At 43.0% G+C, this 26,343-nt stretch overlaps 1 protein-coding gene across 6 annotated transcripts; it reads left to right on the top strand.

Annotated features, from left to right (window-relative positions):
• The first annotated feature begins 396 nt into the window (after nucleotides 1-396).
• On the top strand, nucleotides 397-25,996 carry LOC100062369 (quinone oxidoreductase-like protein 2). Of its 6 annotated transcripts, none has more exons than XR_002807876.2 (11): nucleotides 462-653; nucleotides 737-845; nucleotides 2,923-3,019; nucleotides 4,573-4,631; nucleotides 5,201-5,266; nucleotides 6,014-6,123; nucleotides 7,002-7,083; nucleotides 11,026-11,207; nucleotides 14,080-14,308; nucleotides 20,332-20,528; nucleotides 25,792-25,996. XR_002807876.2 is itself a non-coding variant. In XM_023640604.2 (10 exons), the coding sequence occupies exons 1-10, from the start codon at nucleotides 604-606 to the stop codon at nucleotides 25,858-25,860; spliced, it is 1,053 nt and encodes a 350-aa protein (XP_023496372.1). In that variant the 5' UTR covers nucleotides 397-603; the 3' UTR covers nucleotides 25,861-25,996. The 6 variants fall into 6 exon arrangements, 3 of the variants coding, with proteins under 3 accessions (XP_023496372.1, XP_023496374.1, XP_023496373.1); XR_002807877.2 differs by having other exon boundaries at nucleotides 510-653; nucleotides 11,026-11,136; XM_023640604.2 differs by lacking the exon at nucleotides 20,332-20,528 and having other exon boundaries at nucleotides 397-653.
• Nucleotides 25,997-26,343: the final 347 nt, after the last annotated feature.

Genomic DNA, 26,343 nt, shown 5'->3' with positions numbered 1-26,343 from the left:
TAATACAGGCATTGGGAATATGAAAACTACAAGGGTTTGGCCAGATCTTAATTGGAAGTATTCTTTGGATTTGTGTAGGGTCATTCAACACTGGATTACTAGTAACCGTGTAGTTTTAGTGTAAATGGTCCCGTTAAGTGTGAAAAAATCAGCAACAAGACTTGAACTCTAGTAACGTGTTGAACGCAGACATTAAAGCCTTTACCTAAGCATTTAGCATTTCACACGTGCAGAGGAAAGAGAACCGCTATTTAAATATTGCCGAATGTGGTTTTAAAAGTCTCCCAAATTTGCTACAGAAATCCCCAAAAGTTAATCTGGTAGTCGATTTCCTTCCACTCGTCCGTCCGCCCGCCCGAGCGGGCTCCACCTGCGGGGAGGCCTAGGGGACGACTGGGCTCGGGCTCCCGGCGAGGCGCCGCGCCCTGCGGGGAGCTGGCCCGCCGCGCGGTCCCGACACGGGGCGGGGCGGGTGGCGTCCCGGGCCGCCGGGCGGACGCTCTTCCGCTCCCCGGGCTCTGCCGGGGCGGGGCGGGGCGGGGGCGGGCGCGCTCTTCCTGCCGCGCTCGGACCGCTGCCTGCTGCGACGCCGAGCGTGGGGCCATGGCGGCGCTGGTTTGGGGACGGGGCTTCTCTCGGGCCTGGCTCCGCAGGTGCGACCCCCACACCTCCCTGGGCCCCAAAAGGCCTCCCCGGGGGTCGCCCCGAGTGATCCGGCTCTTCTTCCGCGTTGCAGGAGCGCCGGGCCGGGCTGCGGCCGACACTACCGCGCCGCGGTTTGCACCGAGTTGAAGCAGCCCCTGGCCATTGAGGAGGTCACCCCCCGCCCCGTCCGACCTCACGAGGTAGGGTGACCGGCCTATCCCCGGGACCCCTTGATACCCCCTTCACTCTTCCCTCGGTCACCACACACACACAGCAGGCTCCCGTCCTGAATCAGGGTTCCAAGCTCTTCCCTAGGGCGCCACTGGGGGACTGGAGCCCAACTTCGTCCTGGGCTGGAAGGGCCCTTTCAGGGTTCACAAAAAGGCCAAAAGCGCTAGAGAAAGATTGCTCCCCCAAACACAAATGTGGCCTTTTCTGATGGCCCCAGAGCTGTTGCCTTAGAAACAGAGAATTCGGATTTGCACCCAACTTTGCGTAATCACTTGCAAGTTATTGATTAACACGGATAAATGGACCCCATCTTTAGCTTCCTCTTTAGTGTCAGCATCTAATTACCCACCATTCCAGCTTCCCCGAGCCAGCCCCACAATGCCCCGTATTTCCACGTGAATATGTGCCTTGTGCCCTCCTCTGGGGTGCTGCAGTGTCTGGGGTGAACTTAGTTTAGGGTTGTGGGCGTTTCCACTGAAATGTAGAAGTGACTTTGGCCTTGCCTGTTGATCACCCTGGTGTGAAGATTGAGAACCTCTGATGAGGTGAAGCAGGCAGGGAGTCTCAGTGTTGGGGACCACTGGTGAGAGGGAGAAATGTGGCCGCAGCCCTCAAGTGTCACTAACACAGACCCAGGGGCTAAGTGGATTATTTGGTTGAGTACATGATGGCAGCCAGTGTGCTTCCTGGGATTCTCGGACTGAAAGACATTCATCTTTGAATCATCCTTGAGTCAAGGTGGAGTGGCTTGGGGATGTATGCATGCCATACACGGCAACAACTAATGTGTCATGCACACAATATGCGCAGGCTGAAGGCTGAGTTCCTTTGTTCTGTTATTTGCCCAGACACTGCCTTGTAAGGAATTAGCTCGTGAGAGCTGGGTCTGTGCGAGTCTACTCACCATTAAATCCTCATAGTCTGGAAAGGCGCCTGGCACATGGCAGATGCTTAAAACATTGTTGAAGGAATGCATTTTGTCCATAAAAAGGTCTTCACACCAACATGGCCACTTCTGTATTAAATTGAAATGTAAACAAACAAATAAATGAATGTCGTCGACTCTCTCTCTCAGCCTTCATTTCCTCCTGGGATTCCAAGCCCCCTGAGATGGGTTGGTCTACGGCAGTAGTCCTCTCACTTCAGCCTGCATCTGAATCACCTGGGGCTTGTTAAAACAGACTGCTGAGCTTTGTCCCCAGAGTTTCTGATTCAGTAGATTGAGCTGGGGTCTGAGAATTTGAATTTCTACCAAGTTCTCCGGGGACTTTAAAGCTGGAGGTCTGGGGACCATACTTTGAGAAGCACTGGCTTATAAGGTCTGAAGAAACTGCTGGCTGCACTGCTGCAGCCTCCTCAGCTCTACACTGCCATGAAACACAGAAGCCGAGGATCCAGGACTGGCCTCCAGGATGACTCCCTGATTCCCAGAACAGCTGATCATGTTACCCTTCTGCTTAAAATCCTGTCGTGGCTTCCCCTGATTCCTACTATGAAGACTAAGATCCTCGACAAAGCCTACAAACCCTTGGATGGTGTGGTCCCTGTTCTCTAGTCCCATCTCTTTCTGCTGTTTGTGCTCTAGGCTCACTGGTTTTTCTTTTGTTCCCCCCACAGGGCCTTTGTATATACCATTGTTTTTGGCCGTGCCAGGCTTTCCCACTCCTGTTTTGAATAGTTAACTCTTAGTTGTTCTCAGTTGAAGTGTTGCTTTCTCAGGGATGTTTTCCTGACTTCCCCCAAAGTTCAGATCCCCCCATTAGGTGCTTTCAGAGCACCATATGTTTCTATCTTTGCCATTTTGTGCAGGAGTTGTAATTTAATGTATAACTCATCATAATTACTTGGCTAATGTCTGTCTTCTCTACCATACTTCTAGCTTTGGGAAGGCAAGAACCTTGTCCATTTTGCCTCATGATTGTACACAGGCATTTAGTTCAATACCTGGTGTATTGTAGGCATTCAGTAAATATTTTGTTATAATTGAATGAACTTTGCCTCCACGGCTGTGTACTGCTCTGCTTTCTGGTTCTATTTCCTTTGCAGGTCAGAGTTGATGTCCATTTCTGTGGAGTTAATTTTGCTGATATTTTAGTCTGCCGTGGTCAGTATCAGGAAAGGCCCCATCTTCCCTTCACACCTGGTGAGTCTGAAGGGGCCAAGTGACTGTTTCAGGAAAAGAAGATACAGTGAGGGGCTGGCCCCGTGGCCGAGTGGTTAAGTTCGCGTACTCCACTGCAGGCGAACCAGTGTTTCGTTGGTTCGAATCCTGGGCGCGGACATGGCACTGCTCATCAAACCACGCTGAGGCAGCGTCCCACATGCCACAACTAGAAGGACCCACAACGAAGAATATACAACTATGTACTGGGGGGCTTTGGGGAGAAAAAGGAAAAAAAAAAAAAAAAAAAGAAGATACAGTGAGTTTTCAGAACTGTGTGCACCGTCTCAGGCACTGCCCTGGCGGTGACTGCCTGCTGTCAGTGATATCTCAGATATGTCAGCCTCACCACTACTTAGAAGCACTAGATTGTGAGTCCTGGAAGTTTCTATGACTGTTTTGCCCCGACTTAGACCCCCATCTTAGCATTGTACCTGGTTCATAGGAGATGCTCAATAAATACTTTAAAAATGAAGAAATGAACAAATGAATTTTTACATATCATAATGTTCACCAAGATTCTGATGAGAATCATCATTTGCCCTAGTCATTCACTTTCATTTTTCAACAGTGCCTCAAGTTTGTTTTTTCACTGAAGGATCGTAAACATCTGTTTGTAGCTAAAACTCTCAGTCCGCACAATCACATTCCCAAAGAAACCTGATATCAAACAATCAGAAAGAAGAAAAAGAACTCATACATTTTTTAGCAGCCCACTGTCTGATTTTCATTATGCCCAATCTGATTATGTTTAGATCCTGAATATGTGGACAAAGGACTGATTTTTGTTGTTGAAATTTATTTAAAGAGATAGAAGTACAGCTTAGCATGTGTACAGAACATGTATATTTTATACAGATATATACTGTTAAGGATGTAGTGATTGCAAAATAGTTGCTGTGTTTTGGCCTTGGGGTGTTTGGTTGTGTCTCAACAGTTGGAACCATTTCCCTCTGTATTTGCTGAAATGCTGGATCGGGGGAAGATGTCATACTCAATTGAGTTATTCCTCTGGCAGCTCAAGTGGGAAAACCATGATCATTAAATTCAGGAATTTCAGAGGTGGAAGAGGAAAGGGCAGACAACACCACTTCATCTGATTGAGCCAAGTACTGTATGAATAAATATAGTTCAGGTCCTTGAGGGCCTCCTAGTCCAGAAGAAGAGGCATGGAAACAGAAATATGATGTGACGAACTTTGTAAGTGGGGTGCTGTAGGAGCCCAAGGTCCCAGTGCTGAGGGTCAAAAGTACTTGTGTAACTGAGATTCTCTGTGCTTTTGCCCATTCTTGAAACTTTCATTTGTGTCATGGTAAGAATGGGACTGCTATAGCTTTTCGGGTTGTGATCATGAAGTCTTACGTTCACTTTCCTGTGCTTTGGGTACAACACTCTTACCCCTTTTCCCTGGGTGGGGGAACACTTAAACCCTTTCCGCTCCAGAAAGCAGGTAGGATAGCCTGTTGATCGGGGCTTTCTCATCTCCATGGTACTGGGCTTTACAGATAACCTAATCTTGACACAATTTGTTTTAGGAATGGAGTTTTCTGGGACAGTATTGGAGACAGGCACAGATGTCTGCACAGTGAAACAGGTAAATTAGTTGAAATCTAGGCAATTGACGTGTGTGTAGCTATGAGAAATGTGCAAACCTCGTTTTTAGCCTAAGGGTCTTGCTTCTCCGGGCCTTTGCCAGCAGACACCAAAGGGAAACCGAGATGGAGGGGGAAGAACCTAATTTTGAATTGGGAGAAGGAAGCCAGTAGAAGCTCTTGGCTTTGTTAAACTTTTTGTTACTAATAGAAGGCAGCACCTTGGTCTTTAGTTACTGGGATAGAAAATTCTTAAGTTGCAGCTTCTTATGAAAGAAATTAACACTGGATTCTAATTCATCTCAACCTTTTCCTTCCTTGCTCTATCCTATCACTGTCCACAATGTGCTCAGATTGACTTGGCAGCCTGGTGGTGGTGGGCAGGGAGGGGGGAGGGCGTTGAGGAAAGGCTGAATTATTTACTAAACATTAACTCAATAGGTAATTAAGGCAAACTTGTGTCTTATGGGGTCAGAAAGAAAGGTTTTCTTCCTTTTTTTGATTAATTCGGGAAGAGGTAAATGGCAAGGTCGTGCATTTCAACATACCCTTAGTGGCATTTTCCTTTCAGGGAGATCGAGTCATTGGCGTGAGTGGCTTGAATGGGATGGCTGAAGAATGCGTCATTGACCAGAAGGTATCCCTGCTTGGAGACTTTTTTTCCTTCTTCCTTTTCTTTAATTTCCTCCTAGCCTTTATTCCTCATTCTTCTCTCTCCCTTTTTTCTTTGTATTCCTTTGGTCATATCTTGTTTCCCAGCCAAGCACTTCTTTCTTTCAAATGCTAAACCCCTTTTCTATATTGGTGTGAGAACCCTTGCACAGAGCTTTGTCTGGAGTGGTTTAATGAAGCAGGGCATTGTGTTTTCTGAGTCCTGGAGCAACTGGCTGGTTGTCCAGTTGGACCCTAGTTAGATAATTTTGGTGGAAAACTGGTTTGGGGCATTGAGCTGGATGTAATGGGTTTCTCCCTGACATGAAGCTTCTGAGAGAGAGCCCCGGGAATGGAGCCCGCCTGGGTGGCCCTGTATGGTTGTGCAGGGTGTGCATGGTGCCCCCTAGTGGCGAGCAATACGTATTTTTTCCCCCCACAGCCTTATTGAGGTATCATTTACGCGCCATTCAATTCTCCCATTACAGTATAGTGGTCTGTGTTCTGTTCTCTGTAAGTTGGTTCCTTCCTGAGTCAGATGCCAGCCTTAGGATTTTTGAAGACTGATGCAACAGTCTTGAACTCTGTCACAACTTGCTTGGTCTTGACTTCCACTGGGCTTGGTTCCTGATGTGTTTCCTTTTGCAAATCAATCAAATCATAAGATGTACAGCAGCCTTTATGAACAGGTACATGGACTTAATTCCTAAGTCACTGTTATCTCTTTTTATAGAGACTGTGGCAGATTCCAGAAAGCATCCCCCTCCGAGAAGCTGCTGCCTTGCCTGCATCTTATGGCACTGCTATTTTGGCCCTGGAGCGTCGGGCCTGTACCCAGCCTGGGTGAGGACTGTGTAGACAACAGAGGGGTAGATGGGACCCTTCTATGATATCAGAAGTGCCCACCAAGACCTTGTCCTTTCCCTTCCCTTCCCTGGTCTTTAGCTCACGTTCAGCCTGTCTGAGGAAAGGCCAAAGGAAGGTGGTGACCTGCAGTTGGGGTCTGGTGATGGTGGAGATGTCCTTTTGTCTGAGAGGGCACAGTAGACTGTGCACTTGGCCAGTATGAATCCGGAGAAATCTCTGTCTCAAACCTGACTGCTCTGGAGGTCACCTCCTAGAAAACCTTAAAGTTTAGAGAGTTGGTTTATTTAAACTGTCTTCACTCTGATTTTAATGGAGGCCAGTGGTATTTGCTTCTGTGAGGCTGGGTTGGGTGGGCCTAATCCGGGTATTTAAAACTCAGCGGTGCTGAAGCTTCCCGCTTTACCTGGAGCATGTGCCTTCTGCTCTTTTCAGAGAGCCTCAGAATTGTTCCAGAGGAGTGGGGTTAGTGGAGCAGTGGCCAGGACATGAAAATCACCTTCTAAAATTTGGCAGCGTTTAGTATGAGAATGATTTTAGGACAGAATTTCTGAAGCAGAAATCAGAGTGGTAGCTCAAAGGAAGGTTGCCACTGGCGTGAGGAAGAGGCTACCTAGAGAGATTAAGGGATCTTTTTCCTGGGACATCTTCAAAACTGGATCAGATTAGCAGTGGTTCAGCAGTCGCCAACCTAACCCAGACCTAAAGGCTGGAGAACGGCTGTCCATGAAGCGTTGAATGAGCTGCCACTAATTTCTCTTCTTGCCTTAAGATGTCCTAGTTTCAAAATATTCATGAAATCATATTGCTGGATGATTTTTGGTTTCTGGAGTAACGTTCGTCTTTCTCTGGCACAGGGAAACGGTTTTAGTGACAGCAGCAGCTGGAGCCACAGGCCTTGCTGTGATAGATGTGGCAACAAATGTTCTTCAGGCCAAGGTATTTGCATGTGAGATTCTCCATTTAAAAAAATCATACCTCCAGTTTTCAAACATGGAATCCATTCATTCATTTATTAAAAATCATGTGCAAGGCACTCGGTATCTTGAGTAATCTAGAGTAGGTTCTTGCCATCGATTTGCTTGCAGACTCCTGAGGGGACCCAGAAGTAAGTCACTCATCCTTCTGGTGACTAGAATTTGGCAAGCTCCGACTTGCTTCACAGCCTCTGCAGATTCTGTTCCTTCTACCTGTAATGCCCTGCACTTCAAATTTAAACTCACATGTCGCTTTTCCAGGGAAGTATTTTTTGGTCCCTCAGGAGCTGTTAATCCCCCACCCTCCCCACTATTTGTGTGTGGTCTCGTAGCATCCTACATTTCTCTTTCATAGTGCTCACCTCAGAGTGTGGTGAGTCCTTTACTTGTGTCATTATTGGATGAATGTCTTCCTCCTGCTGGACTGCAATCCCCGTGAAGGCAGGGACAGTGTCTGTTCGGTTCATTATTGTAGTCTGAGCACCTGGCATGGTGCCTAGACCATAGTGGGCACTCCATGTCTATTTCTTGAGTGAATGAATAAACAAATGAAAGGAAGACCCAAGTCTCTCCAGGGGCATCTCTGTGAGGCTGTGGGGTTCAGAGACGGAGGATTTCTTAGAGAAGGTGGACATTTAAGCTGACTTTTGAAGGACCGGTAGCAGTTGAATAGAGGAAGAAGGGAAGTGAAGGCCGTTTTCATGGTGGGAGGACATATTAGAAGACAGAGATGTGGGAGCTAACATAATGCGTTCAGGGAATTGCAGGCAGTCTATGTGGAGCGAAGGATCTCTGGGGGTTGGTGGAAGATGACTCTAGAGAGGTGGGCAGAGATATGATCTTGAGGACTGAAGAATTTGAACATTTATCGGAAGCTCTCGAGCTACCGAGGATTTTAAGTAGGGAAGTGACAAGATCATCTTTGCATTTTGCAAAGTTCTCTTTGGTAGCAGTGGGGATGAGGGGTAGGGGCAAGGCCAGGGTAGTCTGGAGGCAGTAGGGAGACTCTCAGAGAAGTCCAAGCCAGAGGTGATGGTACTTGAACAAGGCAGTGGAGGCGATGAATTAAGAGATACTAAAGTGGAAGAAAATAGAGCATTTGGTGACTGGAGAGCATCCTAAAATAGTTGAAGGAGAAAAGACTTTGAAGTTAGCCTGACCCAGGCTCAAATTCCAGCTCTCCTCTAGCTTAATCACTTCAGTTTCCTCAGTGGTAAAATACTGCTTTCCTACTAGGGTTGTTGTGGGAATATTGAAATTACACGTGCAGTGCGCCTGTTAGAGGGAATGGCACATCGGTAAGAATCTCTTAAAAAGGAATCCTGTTATTATTAGACATTGAGTGGGAAGGAGCAAACTAGGTTAACCTGTGGATTTGCCATTTATTTGCGGTTGAGAACACAGGAGGAAATGATGAGTTCCATTTTGGACATGTTGAGTGTGAGGTTCCTGTGGACCATGCACTTGGGAGGATATCCAGAAGGCACCAAGATATCCAGGTTTGGAGATAATTAGATTGGTCTGCAATTTCTTCAGGTGGCATCTCTCCTTTCTCACATTCAGTTCCTTTTGGGAAGGACATGTGAGTTCTGAAAGCAATCTTAGATACCAGGAGGCTCCTCACGGAGTGTTAACACATTTCATGTCAAAAGCAAGGGCTTTTAGCACCTCTTGTAGGAGGGGAACCAAAATTAGTCTCATTGTCTAGAACCATTGATTATTTAACATTTCTAGGAAAATAAAATTGTACATTTGTTTTAAATAGTTATAGGAAGTAGAGTGAAAAGTTCATTTCAATCCATATATTAAAATGAATACAAGCTGTATTTTCTTTAGCATCAATAATAGTTTTCAGCAAGAGCGAGCAAACAAACAAACAAACAAAAATAGAGGCCAGGCTGGTGACGCAGTGGTTAAGTTCACACGTTCCACTTCGGTGGCCCAGGGTTCCCCGGTTCAGATCCCAGGTGTGAACATATGCACCACTTGTCAAGCCATGCTGTGGCAGGCGTCCCGCACATAAAGTAGAGGAAGATGAGCACGGATGTTAGCTCAGGGCCAGTCTTCCTCAGCGAAAAGAGGAGGATTGGCAGCAGATGTTAGCTCAGGGCTAATCTTCCTCAAAAAAAAAATAACAATACCAAAAAAAGAAAATGATGTCGTCATGCCACCTGCTTGGAACAGGTCATTTTGATAACACCTTCCATTCACAGCGTTTCCAATTGCGTTCAAAGTGCCTCTACAGCTGTTATCTTACCCTTGATCCTCTCAAAACCCCTAGGAGTTGGGTAATGTAAGTGTTTGTTATCCCTATTTCACAGATAAAGAAAGTGAGGCATCAAGAGAGACAGTGATTCCTGGCAGGCCTGGCTGGGACCTAGTGAGAATCCTGGATTGGACTCAGAGGCCGGGCCCTAGCCTGTGTCCGCCCTCCGAGGCACTGTGTGCTGATAGCCGGCGGTGAACTGCAGCTGTTTGAGGGTTTCACTGGGGAGCATTTGAGGGTCGCTTCAGTTTCAAATAGTCCTGAGTGAGTTTGTAGTATTTTAAGGGCCCTGATGTTCTTGCGTGCCTGAATGCAAGTTCTGAATGTCACCTTGGGGCCAAGTGCTTGGGCTGCTGGGTGCTGCCCAGTGATAAGGTCCCTCTAGGCAATGCTTGAGTATTTGAAACTTTTCTGAAGACTTCCAAACCCCAGGCCACCTCAAAGTATGGCCCACAGCCATCTATGCCAGGCCTTGAGCGTGGTTTACTCCTGGGGTGAGGGCTTGCAAAAGCATGGGCTTTGGAGTCAGGCAGCAGTGAGTCTGATTAGTTGTTCTGCCACCTACTGCTTGGATGATCCTGGTTTAATTACTTAACCTCTCTGGGCCTGTGTCTCCATCTATAAAATGGGAGTAATTAGACCTCCCCCATAACGTTCTTCTGAGGTTTAAATAGAATAAATGATTGCATAGGTGTAATAGTAGATTCAATTTATCTAATACTTCGTTTTCCAAGTGCGTTATATACAGTATTCCATTTAATTTTTAAAATAAATTGTATTTTATGGATGAGGTAACTGAAGCTTAAGAGAAGTTGGCAGGCAGGATAGAGGTTAAAAGCGTGAACTCTGGACGCAGATTGCCGGGATTTGGATCCCGCTTCTGCTTCCCGTTAGCTGTGTGACCTTGGGCAAGGTACTTAACTTCGTTTGCCTCAAGTTCTTCATCTCTAAATTGGAGATAATAGTGTCTATCATTGGGCTATTGAGCTTAAATGAGTTATTAATGTACATAAAGCATTTAGAATAGTGCCTGGCACGTAGTAAGCATTATGTAAATATTAGTTCTTACTAAGTAATTTGCCTTAGGTAACACAGCTAGTTAGTAGCAGAGCCAGGATTTGAACTCAGGTCCGTCTGACTTCAAGATCTTTCCACTGAATCATATTTTACCCTCTGGGAAGCTTTTCCTGATCTTCGGGATCTAGGTTGGATACCTCTTGTTTGCACTTCTGGAACCCTCTGTACTTCCCCCATCACACTGCTGTATCTTGCTTTCTTGACTCTAAGCTTCGTATTTAGCTTGTATCCTTACTATTTGACTCATAGTAGGTGCTCAATAAATGGTGGCTTTAATTTGCATTTGGAGAAGACTTTCTGAGTGTCTCCTGAACCATCTCCTAGTTAGACCCATTGGGGTTCCAGGATTCCTGGAAATGTAGAACCCCTGGCCAGTGGGGCATGAAGGGGCCAGTGATGGATGGATTGTGTTGGGCCTGATATGTTGGATTGTTGATGCTAGGACATCAAGGTCACATTGGTTTCCTTGATTAGTACCCTTTGGTTGGAGTCTGAGTGGGTGGGGTGAGCCCCTCTTGGTATATATTCTGGACCATCAGAAGCTTTGTGTTCTTTATGCAGGTAATAGCTGCAGCCGGAAGTGACGAGAAGTGCAAGCTGGCGATGCAGAGGGGTGCACAGTCCAGCGTGAACTACAGTCAGGGCAGCCTGAAGGAGGCAGTGAAGAAGCTGGTGGGCAGTGGTGGGGTGAATGTGGTCATTGACACCGTGGGAGGAGATGTCTTCCTGGAGGCTCTCCACAGGTGCATGAAGTGGGCTTTCCATAGTGGGCTGGACCTGTGGCTCTGTTGAAACCTTTTCAGGCCTCTGTCTTCCTTCTGGCCTTGCTTCTCTTTCGTCTTTGCTGCTCACTTTTCCTGTAGGCATCAGCATCAACGAGAACAGCTGAGTGGGTGGTGAAAGGAATAGAAGCAGAGGGAAAATCAGGAAATGCTTAAATATAGCAAAAACAAAATATCCAACTGGAAAATATCCAAAAAATGACTGCAGACTCTCTAGTTGGCAATATCAAATGCTTTAGAAATTATGCATGTGTTAAATTCAGCTATGCTGGCCCCCACTAACTAATTTATATACATGGTGTGGGTAATTTTCGGGAAGGTCATCGTTCAGATGTGAGAATTACTGGGGTGGCAGTTCCCTAGTTCACCATGCACTAAGGTACAGACTCTTGATCTTGCTGGTTTCTGAAGCAGCCAGCAGTGTAGGTGTCTCTTCAATTTGTTTTATTAAAAAAAATATCACTGAAGATTTAGTACGACTGCTGTATCCACACCAGTTCTCATTCTGTTTTCGACCAGGGACTCTGGAGTGCTCTGATAATATTGGTTTCATTTCTCGTGTCATCCTGGCAAGCACAGTTTTGTGGTTTATCTCAGTTTGAAGTAGAAGAAACAGAAGCAGAGAGAGCAGCTTACCCACAGAAGGGGCCCAGTTGGTTCTGTAGCCCCTGAGTCTCACCTTGCTGTGCTTGGTACTGTGCTGGAGAAGAAGTGAAGGAAGGAGCGTGTTGATTAAATGAAGAGCCAGCACAGATTGCTGCTAATAATGCTCACCCTTCTCTTGCCTTCTGGATAATAGTGTTTTGACAACAGCTTCTCGTTTGCCTTCTGAAGAAGAAAAGCAAAAATCAAAAACCAAATAAACATACGCATATTTTATATCTAAGATGCTTACAGAATTTATTTTTGGAACTCATTGCTTCATGTGCACTGTATGGTACTTCTCATAATGGCCTGCAGAAAATTTGTGTGAATTTTTGTAGATTATTCACAATTCTCTAGAGAAGCACATGACTAAAGTTAAGTCTTTGTGTAGAGCAAATGATGCCTCCTTAAACTGCCTGTCTTCTTATTCCTGCTTCCTAAGTTCCGAATCTTCAAACTGAGTTGTCTTGAAGGAGAGCATGTGGAATGATATTTGTTTACACTCAGTTCCCTTCCACAAAGTAGTTGACGTGATCATGGGCCACATAAGGACATTTTGGTCGATGATGGACTGTGTAGACAACAGCGGTCCCCTAAGATTAGTACCATACAGCCTAGGTGTGTAGTAGGCTGTACCATCTAGGTTTGTGTAAGCACACTCTAGGATGTTCACACAATAACGACATCGCCTAATGATGCATTTCTCAGAATGTGTCCCCGTCGTTAAGTGATGCATGACCGTGGTTAGACAGACAGCCTTGATTCTAAAAGTGGGTCCCCTTAAAAAACTGGCTAGTTCTTCTGGCCCCCTACTGACCTGCTTATGGCTTATTTTTATATTTTCCTACTGAGGAATCCAAAGTGGTACAGGATGGTTCACCTCTGCCAGTTTGTAAGGTCAAGTGGAATTCTCAGCTGGGAGTTTAATTGTTGCTTTTCTTTTTTTAAATTGTGATAAAATATGCATGACCTAATATTTATCATTTAACCATTTGTAAGTGTACAATTCAGGGACATTAAATACACTTACAGTATTGTGTCACCATCCCCAACAAAAACTTTGTCCAGGGGCTGGCCCCGTGGCCGAGTGGTTAAGTTCCTGCGCTCTGCTTCAGCGGCCCAGGGTTTTGCTGGTTCGAATACTGGGTTCGGACATGGCACTACTCGTCAGGCCATGCTGGGGCGGCATCCCACATGCCACAACTAGAAGGACCGACAACTAAAATATACAACTATGCACTGGGGGGACTTGGGGAGCAAAAGCAGAAAAAACCCCAAAACCAAAAACTCTGTCCGTTACACAGTAACTGTTCCTTTCTCTGCTCCAACTCCCCACCCTGGTAACATCTATTCTACTTTCTGTCTCTATGAATTCATGTACATTACTTTTTATTTCATTCTACCTTTTTATTGTGGTAGAAAAATACATAACATAAAATATGCTATATTAACCATTTTTAATTATATAGCTCAGTAGTGTTGAGTATATTTACGTTGTTGTGAAATAGATCTCTAACTTTTCTGTCCTGCAAATCTGAAATTCTGTACCCATTAAACAGCAACTCCTCTTTTCCCCTTTTCCCCAGCCCCTCGTAACCGTCATCCTACTTTCTGCTTCTGTGAATCTGACTACTCTGGGTACCTCATATAAGTAAAATCACACGGTATTTGTCTTTTTGTAATTGGCTTGTTTCGCTTAGCATAATGTCCTTAAGTTTCATCCACGTTGTAACATGTAATGGGGTTTTCTTCCTTTTAAGGCTGAAGAGTATTCTATTGTATAAATATCTGTCTAACACATTTTGTTTATCCGTCCATCCATTGATGGACATTTGGGTTGCTTCTACCTCCTGGCTATTGTAGACAGTGCTGCTGTGAACATGGGTGTGCACATACCTCTTCAAGGCCCTGCTTTCAATTCTTTTGGATATAGACCAGAAGTGGGATTCCTGGATCATATGGTGGTCCTATTTTAATTCTTTGAGGAACCTCCGTACTGTTTTCCATAGCAGTTGCACCATTTTACAATCCCACCAACAGTACATGAGGATATCAGTTTCTCTATATCCTTGTCAACACTTGTTATTTTGTTTTTTCAATTAAAAAATTTTTTTATAGTAGCCATTCTAATGGGTATGAATATACATTGCTTTTTATAATTTCTTTTCCTTCTCCTTTTTCTTCTTAGCCTGGCATGGGAGGGCAGGATTGTGGTGGTGGGTTTTGCTGGAGGAACCATCGCTTCTGTGCCAGCCAACCTCTTGCTCCTGAAGAATGTGTCTGCCATGGGGGTGATCTGGGGCCGATACAAAGATCAGAACTTTCCTCTCTTCTCTGGAAGCATTTCCTCGGCTCTTCAGTACTGCCAGCAAGGGCGCATCCAGCCATACATTGGAGCGGTTTTTAAGCTGGAGGAGGTAAGATGCTCTTAAGGAGTGAGATGCTCTTAAGGGATGTGATGCAGATAAGGCTAGGAAATAATCTGTGTCAAACTCCTGGATAGTTTCTCCCTGGATACCGTAAATCCTCCTTCTATGGAATGAAAAGGTGAAAATGCAGCACAGTTAATGGGGTCTCACAGGCTGCAGTGTCACAGGATTTCTTCCTGTCTTCTAGGTTGTATGACTGTAGACTCAGGCGTAGTGAGCCACCTGGGAACCTGAATCTGCAAAGGCCATGAAGGAGCTGGATTTTTAGGACTCTATGTACTTAACTAGTGTCTCAAAGAGAGGGAAGTGATGGTACTTTAGAAAATAATTTACTCGTGTTAATATGAACTCTGAACTCCACCTCATACGAGTCTAAGAAGGAAGCACTTAACTTGACCTTTGATGTTAGAATCCAGACGCTTTAAAGTGCAACCAGATGATCTAAGCTGGGGTTCTGTGAACAAAACACTAAATCATACCCAGCATCATAAGACTATAATTCATCCATTAGTCACTGCAGTTAATTTTGTTGGCCGTTCACTACCTTTTGCATTCCCCCACGGTCCCGTTAATGTGGCTTAGGCTTCCTCCAAAGTGTAATTGTGTGCATGCATGTGCAATATAGTTGTAAATGTGAATCTGTTAGACTTTCACTGTGAAGTTTTTTTGGGGGCTTAATTTGTTTTAATGTACAAAAAGCTCTTTTGGTAACTGCTGTCAGCCATTGATAGAGGTGGTGTTTTGTTCATATGCAGATTAGCGGAGCCCAAGCTGTCAGTGCCAGACTTCACTCTCACCAGCCTTCCATTTTTATGTTTTTTCCCATGATGAGGCACATTCTTGTCAAACACCGTTTACCTTCTTCCTCATCTTTTTGGTGTGTCAGTCAAGAAGGTAGAAAGAGAACCTGACTGGCCGTCAGAGAACTGGCTGGGTTCTATTTCCAGCTTTGGCCCCTCTAGGTACAGCTCTGTTCAGCCCCCTCACCTTTCTGACCTTCAGTTTCCGCGTCTCTAAAATTGAGGGGTAGGACAATATCAGTGGCTTTCAGACTAGGCTTCAGGAGCCGCAGTTGGGATGTGGGGGAGGCAGGTGTAGACTTGAGCTGCCGGGGCTCTGGGACCCCATCTCCACTGGGGCCTGAGTAGCTGCATGTGGTTACGTTTTTGTTCATACTTTTAGAAAAGGTTTTATGGCTTAAAAGCTTGAAAACCACCAGTTTGGAGAATTTCTGAGTCCCCTTCCATCTTGTGGCTTTTATCCTATGACTTGTAGACTGACGTTTGCTTTACCTGAGGCCCTCGTATACCTGTTGCTGGAGGGTAAGGACAATCAGGCAGCAGAGGGGTGGAACCGCGCGCTGGTTTGAACGGTCTCTTCTCTCCGCTGACGTCTTCTAAGTGCTGCTCAGGCATGAAAGAAGGCCAGAGGTGGATTATTGTTTTAATTGCCCACATTGAAGTGCTCTCTCCTCTTACACACGAATTAACTATCTGCTCACTGACCTCCTGTCAGCTTCCATTTGCCTTTCTCCTTTCCAGTGAGGGCTGTACACATAGGATTTGTCAAGTTCCTCCCCCTCTGCTGACCTTCCTGTTATCAGCCGGCTCTCTGAGGCCATGCCCCTCAACAATTTCAACCGTCTCATTCACACACCATCCATTTACTGTTTCTTCCCTTTCTGTTTCTTTCAATATGCAAACTATTTAGAGGAAGAATAATAATAATAATAATAATAATAATGGCAGCTTCCAAACATTAGGTGCTTACTCTGGGTCAAGAACTGTGCTAAGCACTTTATATGCATTTTCTCATTTAATCTTCACAACAACCCTTTGAGATATGAACCATTTTTATCATGTTTTACTATGAGGAATTCAAGACTTGTAGAGGCTAAGAAAGCTGGCCAGTGAAATGTAGTAAGTGACAGACCTGGAATCCACTCCGGCTTGGTCTGACGTCAGAATCTGGCCTCCTATGGCCATGTCAAGGTCTCTCCTCAAAAAAGCCAGGAAGTTTCTTCTTAGAGACATTATTCTAGGGGGCTGGCCCCGTGGCCAAGTGGTTAAGTTCACACACTCCGCTTCGGCGGCCCAGGGTTTCGCCAGTTCGGATCCTGGGCGTGGATATGGCACCAGTCATCAGGCCGTGCTGAGGTGGCGTCCCATATAGCACAACCAGAAGGGCCACAACTACAATATACAACTATGTACTGGAGGGGTTTGGGGAGAAAAAGCAGAAAGAAAAAAAAAGGAAGATTGGCAACAGTTGTTAGCTCAGGTGCCAATCTTTAAAAAAAAAGAAAAGAAACCTCGTTCTAGAGAATGAAGTTTATCCATCTATCAGTGAATTATCTATGTGAAAGAACTATTTCATAGTTAAAACTACGAGGAGTCTTGAATTTTCCCGAGCAGTACCAGAATTTATGTATATATATTTTTTAAAATGATGATTAAATGACTATATAATTAATTTCACTTAACTTAAAGCCTGGTTAATATTTTTCATGTATAAGGGTGCTCTGCAGTTTCTATTTTCTCCTGCATATGTGGACTTAAAGGTTTGACCTTGATAGTTGATATTACTATGACCAGATACTTTGTCCCATAGCCTTCGTAGTCGGCACAGGGTGCGAATTTTCGTAGCCCTCTGTGTGTCTCCTTCATCTACTTGTAATCACTTGTTCGATGCCCGTCATTCCCGTACACCATAAACTCCCTGTGGGCAGGGGCCGTGTGCTGTCTGCACCTCTGTGTCTCCAGATTCTGGTGGGTACGCATCTGTTGAATGACTGATTGAGAGTTTGGGGCTCTAGGGTCAGATCTGCCACTTAATTGGCTGTGGACAAATGACGTCCATCTTTGTGCCTTAGCTTCCCCCTCTATAAAGGGGAGTAATATACTGTACATGCTAGGGTGGTTATGAGAATTCAGTAAGATAATACGTGTAAAAGCACACAGTAAACACTTAGTATATTTTTTAAAGCAAAATATATAGCCATTATTAAATCCAGAGTTGAGCTTTTTCAGTTCCCGTGAACTGTAACACTTTTGCATTGACATTTCGGAGGGCAGGATTAGAGAGACAGTCTTTAGGTTTTGGATTTTAACTAGAATTTGTCCTCTGAAGGGTTGTCTCTGTGCCATGGTGGGTGGATCATGGATGAGCCCATGATCTGTTCAGAGGATGGCATTATTTAGATGTGCGGAGTCTGTTTTCTGTAGGGAGCTGCCCACACACATCTCGACCTGACCTGCTACTTAAACCTCACAGATCTGAGCTTGTTTAGTATATAAAGGTCAGGTGAGATCACCACATGTACAGATTTAGTGGATAGAAATTGTTTACTCGAAGTTTCCTGAGTCTATCTGTGGAATATTCTTTAAATTACTCTTTTAGTTTAGATGGTATATTAATTTTAACCCATTGTTCCAGACCCAGTTTATGAGCCTCCCCATATTTGCCAGCCCTACCAGCCCCAGGCCTTGGACACTTGTCACACTTCTCCAGTGATGGCTCAGGCCGCTGATCCCTGCAGCCAAAGAGCCCAGACTCTGTGCCTAGGGCCCACTCCTAACATCGTTGATCGTTTCATGCTTTCCCCGGGGGGAGAGCTGATCTTAGGCAAGGTCTCCATTTTGCTCATTGGCGGGGAGCTGCTGCAGCTCCGATGCAGAGTCTGGGCCGGAGGACCTATTGAAGCTCTGGCTTCCGGGGAAACTGGATGCAGGGGTCTGGGTAATGCAACCCAGGGTGTGGGGAGTTCACTCCATGGGGCGAGCTTTGACAAATGGAAGACAGGAGATAAATTGCTGCCTTTTTCCCTCCTGATGGACTGTTCTGACGTGCAGTGGGTTCCATACGGCCCCTCTGGAGAGGTCCTGTGTGAGCAACTACTAGCTGTGTGCCCCCTGAAGCCATGACCAGTTCAGGATCAGTAACACGCACCGTATCCTTTTCCTTCTTCCTCGGTTCCCTTCACTTTTTCTCTCGCCCTTCCCTCCCTGGGATTGCAATGAAGCATTAGGGCATATGTTTTGATTTGGCTTTATTTTCTAAGGAACCCAGGGTAACATTTAATTTTGAAAATGTATTTATTTCTATGTTTCATAATATGTAGTTTGACTTTTTTTAAAAAAATAAGTCAGGTTTATTGAGGTATAATTTCCATATATTAAAATTCACTCTGAGTCTTAAAAAACATATATAGTCATGTAACCACCCTCTACAATCAAAATATAAAACATTTCTATTACTCCAGAAGGTTCCCTTGTGCCCCTTTGTAATCAATCCTCTTCTCTTACCCCACTGTCCCTGGCAACCTCTGATCTGTTTTCTCTCCCCATAATTTTGCCTTTTCTGGAATGTCTTATAAATGGAATCATACAGGACGTAGCCTTTTGAGTGTGGCTTCTTTAATTTTGTGTGATGCTTCTGAGGATTACCCATGTTTTTACAATATGTCAGAAGTTTTTCTTTTTTGTTGCTGAATAGTATTTCATTGTATGGATATACCTCAACTCGTTTTTTCATTCACCCATTAATAGATGTTTGGTTATTTTCAGTTTTTGGTGATTATGAATAAATCTTTTGTAAACATTCATGTACAACTTTTTTTTTTTTGAGGAAGATTAGCCCTGAGCTAACATCTGTGCCCATCTTCCTCCACTTTATATGTGGGATGCCTACCACAGCATGGCTTGCCAAGCGGTGCCATGTCTGTACCCGGGATCCCAACTGATGAGCCCCGGGCCACCGAAGCAGAACGTGCAAACTTAACCAGTGCGCCACTGGGCCAGCCCCATTCGTGTACAACATTTGTAGAGACATATGCTTTTCCTAGTTTGGGCTTGGGATTTCTGGGTCATGTGCTAAGTGTATGTTTTAAAAAAATTTACACAGACATTTAGTTGACTTTACTTACAGAGCAGGTTTTTTTTTTTTACCCCCAGTCTCCAATGCTGCGCAGATAATATCATTAGATAGAATGTCAGTTTAAAAGAAATCTATGCAGAATCCTACAAATAAGAGATGTTGATGCTCCTCAAGAAGGGTGAGCTTGACTATATCAGCAGCTCTCTGTGCCTCAGTTACTCAGTAGAAATTCTGTTGAGTCTCTGCCCTTCATGATTTTTAAGACAAGGCCACAATTACTGCATTCCTCTCAAAGCCCAGAGCACATAGGTTTTCTACTTTTTGGTGCATTCTGGATTAGAAACTGGTGCTCCAGCATACATGATCTGTTTGAACATTTCAAGATTCTGTTTATGCTGATTGCTACGCTATGTTTAACTTTTAGTAAACTACCAGCTATTCATTTGAGTGTCATTGCTTCTTGGTCTTTTGGCTAAGATCAAGTGCAGAATGGTTGTATTATTTTGGGTTCCCACCAACAATATATCAAAGTTCTAGTTCTTCTGCATCTGCCAGAACTTAGTATTGTCAGTTGTTTCTTTAATGTTAGCCGTTCCAACAGATGTGTAGTGGTATCTGATTGTGGGTTTAATTTGCATTTCTGTATTGAATAATGATCTTGAGTCTCTTTCCATATGCTCATTGGCCATCTGTATGTCTTTTTTGGTGAAATGCATTGACTGACTTTAAAAGAAAATTCAGATCAACTTGTATCAGAGCAATGATATGATGAATATAATTTAACTTTGACAGTGTATCACTAACTAAATATTTTTACCTTTTAAAAACAATCCCACTCAGTCCCAGATATATTCGCTCATTCAAGAGTTTGTTTTATTCATCAGACATTCACTGGGTACATTCTGTATGCCAGTCAATAAAAAGTAAGACAAGCAATTTATCTTTTAGTTGGGATGATCTCAGACTAGTGCTGTGATTGGGGGGAAGAGCTGGTTTCTAATGAAAGCGTGAATCAGCATAGTGTATTTAGGGAACTGTAGGTTACTGTGATTATTCCCGCTTGATGAGCTAATTAAAAATTCCAACAGCAGAACCTAAAACAAAAACAATATCCTCACCCTTCCTCTCAATTCCAGGTTGTATATCTTTAGAGACAAATTTAATAATGGCTTCATCCACTGCGAGGCAGAGAACCAGGGTTCTGGGAACAGCCTGTGTGTCTGTCCAGGCATCAGGATGGAGAAGCCTCCCTGTCTCTGATGCAGCCTGTCCAATCCAGGAGGACGATGTCCCAGGCATCTGAATGAGCTATCAAAGACGCTGGCCTAAAGTGGTACGCTTTTCTTCTTAGTCTCTCTCCCAGAGCCTTATCACATCCAGTCCTTAACACCGCTGGTTGTCTGTTTTCCCAGTGCAGATAGAAACCACACGGTAGAAAGGGACAGAGTTGGGTTATTTTTAGAAGCAGCTACAATCACAACAGAAGTGGCAACTGGGCATAGAAGTAACAGAACATTTGAGAGACAGGAGGGAAAATACTGGATGTTCAAAATTATGAAATTCCCAAGTCATGGACCAAAAGGTTATTCTTTCTTCCCAATGTTATCTTTTAAAGAAGTCAGGTCAATATGTGCTCCATTTTTATGAACATTTATTTGCAAAATGATTAAGAATAAGCCTTAGCACTTGAAGGGACAACTTTCTTTTTATGTTAGCGTTTACTTGCAGGAGACTCCTCATTTTTCTAGGATGCCAGGTAAAAAAAGGATCACTGTCTCAAATTATGCTTGTTTTCCCAAGGATTTTCTGTTGTTGGGCTCTGACAGATCTCTGGGAACAAGTGCCTTCTAACTGACAGGGAGAGTGATGCAGCTGTGAGTCGCTTGGAGCTGTACCTTTGAGTGACTGACATGGCGGGGATGCGGGTTTCAAACATCTGTCTTAGACCTCTCCATCTCCTCTGAGTGCGTCTAAATTTACTTACATCGGAAAGGTCTCTGTAAGGCACAGAGCCCTGAAAGACAGATGTTTTTGAAACCGGGGATTTCATGCTGCACAGAGATTGCCCTGATTGATTTGTTTCTATGCTTATTTTTACTTATTTATTTTTCTTAGGCTCTTTGGGGAGGATTTCAAGTGGAAAGGGTTGGGTAATCAGAATCCTCATTTCAAAGCACATTTTCATTGTTGGATGTGTAAGACCCATCTTTTGCTTTTATGTCTGTGTCTTTATGGGTGTCTGAGTTTACTTATTCCCTTTATCCACATTTCCCATTGTCATTCACTCCTTTTCCTGCCCTCAGAGTCAGTCTTGATAATGTGTTTAATACATATCTTTGGATTTGTATTTCCTTGTAAAACATAGGATTGTTTTGTATGCTAATTTATTTTCAAGTTACGTAAATAGTGTTGTGCTGTAGACCTCATTCTGTTTCTTAATTTTTCATGCAGTGCTGTCTTTTTAAGATCCATCTGTGTTGCTGGTCCTGTATTCAGGTCGTTGCTTCCCAGTGCTGCATCGTAGTCCATGGCGTGCGTCCACCATGGTGTACAGATCCATTCCTTACTGATAAACTTCTAGGTTGACTTGATTCCCTCCCACCATAATCAATACTATAATAAACAGTCTCATAGGTGACTGTAGGGACTTGTGCAAATGTTGCTCTGGGAGTATTTTCCCAGGAGTAGCATGGTTGGGTCACAGGTTGTATGCATTTGATTGCCAACTGTTCTCCAGAATGACTTGACCAGTTTATGCCCCTACCAGCATCCATGCGAATTCATGTTTATTTGCCACCCTGTCAATGTGTAGTGTTGTCCAACTTTCTGATTTTTGCCAAATTGATAGGCATAAGGTGGTACCCTATGGTTTTAATTTGCATTCCCCTGGTTTCTAATTCATTTAAGCATCTCTCTATATCTGCTAGCCATTCATATTTCCAATCGTTTAAATTGCGATTTAAACCCTTTGTGCAGTTTTCAGTGGGATTTCCTGTCTCTTTCTTACTAATTTGCAAAAGTTCCTTGTATAATCTGTGGTTCTCAAACTTTAATGTGTGTATGAGTCACCTGAGGATCTTGTTATGAAGCAGATTATGATTCACTAGGGTTGGGATGGATCTCAAGATTGTGCATTTCTAATGAGCTCCCAGATGGTGCGGAAGACTATGGTCTTGGAACCACCCTGTGAGTAGCAAGGTTCTAGATGTTAGCTTGAGACTTTACAAAAGTCTGTCCTTCCAAATTTGTCATGTACCTGTCACCTTTGTCTAGATTTAATGTAATCAAACACATCAATATTTTGACTTATGGTTAGTGCTCGTTGGGACTTATTTAATAAGTCCTTTGTCATCCCTGGGTCACAGTGATTTTTCTTCTTTTTCTCTATTGACTTTGCACTTTTATTTCTCACTTAAGGGTTTAATCCATCTGAAGTCACGTTTGTATTGGGTATAAATTAGGTAATCAATTTTTTTTCTCCTTATGGTGAGCTAGTTTTCTCAGACCAAATAGTTCATTGTTTCTCCATTGATTTGTGGTGCTACCTTAATCTTATTTCAAGTTCCCAGCTGTACATGCGTCTGCTCTCTGATTTCCATTCTATCGCTTGGTTCACATATCTGTTCCTATAATAGTATCACACTGTTTTTATGTTTATAGCTTCAAAGTATGTTTTAGTATCTGGAGAGGGAACTCTTCCACTTTTGTTCTTCTTTTTCAAATTTGCCTTAGCTATTTGTGAATCTTTATCCTTTTAGGTAAATTTTGGAATAAATTTGTTCAGTTTCTCAAAAAATCTGGCTGAAATTTTCAGTGGAATTGCGTTGACTTTGTAGATTAATTTGGAGGAGCGTTGATATTTTTATAATGTTAAACAGCCTTATTTGTGAACGAGGATATGTTGCCATTTATTCAGCTCTTTCATGTGTTTAAATAGAATTTAAAGTTTTTCTCCATAAAGTCTTGTGGATTATTCTTAGTTATGTTAATTGCAAGTACTTTACTGTTTTGGTTGCCTTTGAGAACAGTATTTTATTTCTGTTATATTTCCTAGTTGATTATTTCTGATATAGAGAAATGTCAGTAATTTTTGTAAGCTGATCTTGTGTTTCACAATTTTGCTGCCCTTTCTTATTTGTTTGTCTGTTGCTTTGATTACATTTTCTATGTGGGTTATTATATTGTCTGCAAATAATGACACTCTTGTCTATTTCCTTCCAATCTTCTTTGCCTTTTAAAATTTAAAATTTTTGCATTTATTATTTATTTTATTAAAAAAATCAATAGACTTTATTTTTTGAGCAGTTTTTGGTTGCCAGAAAATTCAACAGAAAGTATAGCATGTTCTCATATACTCTCTTTCCCACCTCCCAGTTTCCGCTATTATTAACATCTTCTATTGGTGTGGTAGATTTGCTATGATAGGTAAACCTATATTGATACGTTATAATTAACTAAAGTTTTTAGTTTACTTTAGGGTTCATTCTTTGTGCTGTACAGTTCAAAGGTTTTGCCAAGTGCATAATGTCATGTATCTACCATTACAGTATCAAACAGAATAGCTACACTACTCTAAAAATGCCCTGGGCTCCACATATTTACTCCTGCTCCCCAACCTCAAATCCCTGGCAGCCACTGATCTTTTTACTGTCTCTATAGTTTTGCCTTTTCCAGAATGTGATGTAGTTGAAATCATACAGTATGTAGCCTTTTCTGACTGGTTGCTTTTATTAGGCAATATGCATTTAAGATTCTTCCATGTTTTTTTGTAGTTTGATAGCATATTTCTTATCACTGAATAATATTCCATTGTCTGATGTACCACAGTTTGTTTACTCAGTCACCTATTAAAGGACATCTTGGTTGCTCCCAGGTTTTGCCAGTTATGAATAAGGTTGCTATAAACATTTGTGTGCAGGTTTTCATGTGGACATAAGCTTTCAACTTATTTGAGTAAATACCTAGGAATGTGATTGCTGGATCATATGATAAGATTATGTTTAGCTTTGTAAGCGACTGCCAAACTGCCTTCCAAAGTGGCTGTACCATTTTGCATTCCCTCCAGCAATGAATGAGAGTTCCTGTTGCTCCACATCCTTGTCAGCATTTGGTGTTGTGAGTGTTCTGGATTTTGGCTATTCTGTTAGGTGTGTAGTGGTGTCTCATTGTTGTTTTAATTTGCAATTCCCTAATGACATATGATATTGGGGATCTTTTCATATACTTATTTGCCATCTGTATATTTTCTTTGGTGAGATGTCTGTTAAGGTCTTTGGCACTTTTGTTTGTTTGTTTGTTTGTTTTTGGTGAGGAAGATTCGCCCTGAGCTAACATCCATTGCCAGTCTTCCTCTTTTTTTTTTCTTTGCTTGAGAAAGACTAGCCCTGAGCTAACATTCATGTCAGTCTTCCTTTACTTTGTACGTGGGTTGCCTCCACAAAGTGGCCTGTTAGTGGAATAGGTCCACAACCAGGATCCGAACCCCCAAACCCAGGCTGCCGAAATGGAGTGTGGGGAACTTGAACCACTCAGCCCCGGAGCTGGCCCCACGTATTTTAACTAAGTTGTTTGTTTTCTTATTGTTGAGTTTTAAGAATTCTTTGTATATTTTAGATACAAGATCTTTATCAGATATGTGTTTTGCCAAGATTTTCTCCCAGGCCGTGGCTTGTGCTTTCATTCTTTAAAGTTTCTTTTGCAGAGCAGAAGTTTTTAATTTTAATGATGACCATCTTACCAATTTTTTCTTTCGTAGATCATGCTTTTAGTGTTATATCTAAAAACTCATTGCTAAACCCAAGGCAACTTAGATTTTTTTTCCTTTGTTTTCTTCTGAAATGTCATAGTTTTGCCTTTTACATTTAGGTGTAAGATCCATTTTGCGTTAATTTTTGTGAAAGATGTAAGGACAGCATGTTGATTCATTTTTTTGCATGTGGATGTCCAGTTGGTCTGCACCGTTTCTTGAAAAGACTATCCTTTCTCCATTGAGTTTCCTCTGCTCCTTTATCAAAGTTCAGTTGACTATATTTGTATGGGTCTATTTCTGGGCTCTCTAATCTGCTCCATTGATCTGTTAGTCTCTTCTTTCCCCGATACCACACTGCCATGATTACTGCGGCTGCTTTTTAATTCATGTTTTATAAGCTTGTGCTTCTAAAAAAGGATTTGAGATAGACTGCAATTTCAGTTACACTGGAAACAGGACAATTTTAATAAAGAGATAAAAACTGTAAGAAGTTAAAGGATTGATTCTTCTGGCAGTGGCTCTGTTCTTTCAAAAGCTAGAACACATAGAAATACTACAGTAGAGTATAGACAGGCCTGAGGACTTCTTACCTGCTGTCATTCATCTAACAACTTTGAAAGTTATTGTTAAACAGAAAAATTCTGGGGTTGCATTATTCTTAAATATTACTGTTTTCCTTTGAGTTTGTGGTGATTAATTGGTTAGTATTGCGTAGTTAGCAATATACAGTTCATTGGAGACACATCTTAATGCTGATTCAATTCTCAAAATAGCTCAAGTAACAAATATTTGTTGAAATATGCCTATGTACAAGTCTGACCACTTTTTTGGGGATTTGTTCTTTTAGGTGAATGATGCCTTCCTTCATGTGATGCAGCGCAAATCCACGGGCAAGGTGCTTCTCTCTCTCAAATAAAGACTCACCCCAGCAGCAAACTCAGCGTGTCTGAATCCAAACCCATCATCTTTCCAAAAAACCTGATTTGCCTCCTGTGTTTCTAAAGGTGTTACCACCTTCCTTATTAATCCAGATTAAAAATCTTTTAGAGTCACCTTTGATTCTGTTTTTTAATTTCTCATAATTAGTGTGATCATATACTTTATTGTGCAAACTTCGACCTGTTTGAGAGGGAAAGGTTGCTGTTAGTAATTACACCAGGAAGACAGGTGTCCCAGGCAAACCAGGATGTATGGTCAGTGATGTATGCATCAATGGCCAGGGCTCTGTCGTCTCTACCTCTGAGGTATCTCTCACCTCCATATCCTGTTTTCCATTTCGGTTAATTCTGTCTCATGTGCTAATTCTGGTGACCTCCTAAATGGCTTTCCTATCTTTAAACTACCCACACCCCCTCCATCCTGATTATCCATTATTGCCATGTTTTACTTCCTAAAACAC

The sequence above is a fragment of the Equus caballus genome, chromosome 5 (genome assembly GCF_041296265.1).
Source record: "Equus caballus isolate H_3958 breed thoroughbred chromosome 5, TB-T2T, whole genome shotgun sequence".
Taxonomy (NCBI): domain Eukaryota; kingdom Metazoa; phylum Chordata; class Mammalia; order Perissodactyla; family Equidae; genus Equus; species Equus caballus.
This window is presented reverse-complemented; position numbering and strand designations above follow the sequence as displayed.

Excerpts from the sequence above, each read along its gene's own strand:
- LOC100062369 (XM_023640604.2), top strand. The coding sequence starts at position 604 with ATGGCGGCGCTGGTTTGGGGACGGGGCTTCTCTCGGGCCTGGCTCCGC. Across the intron at positions 4,632-5,200 it reads ATGTCTGCACAGTGAAACAG|GGAGATCGAGTCATTGGCGT; the intron begins GTAAATTAGTTG and ends TTTTCCTTTCAG. Across the intron at positions 11,208-14,079 it reads TTCCTGGAGGCTCTCCACAG|CCTGGCATGGGAGGGCAGGA; the intron begins GTGCATGAAGTG and ends TTTTCTTCTTAG.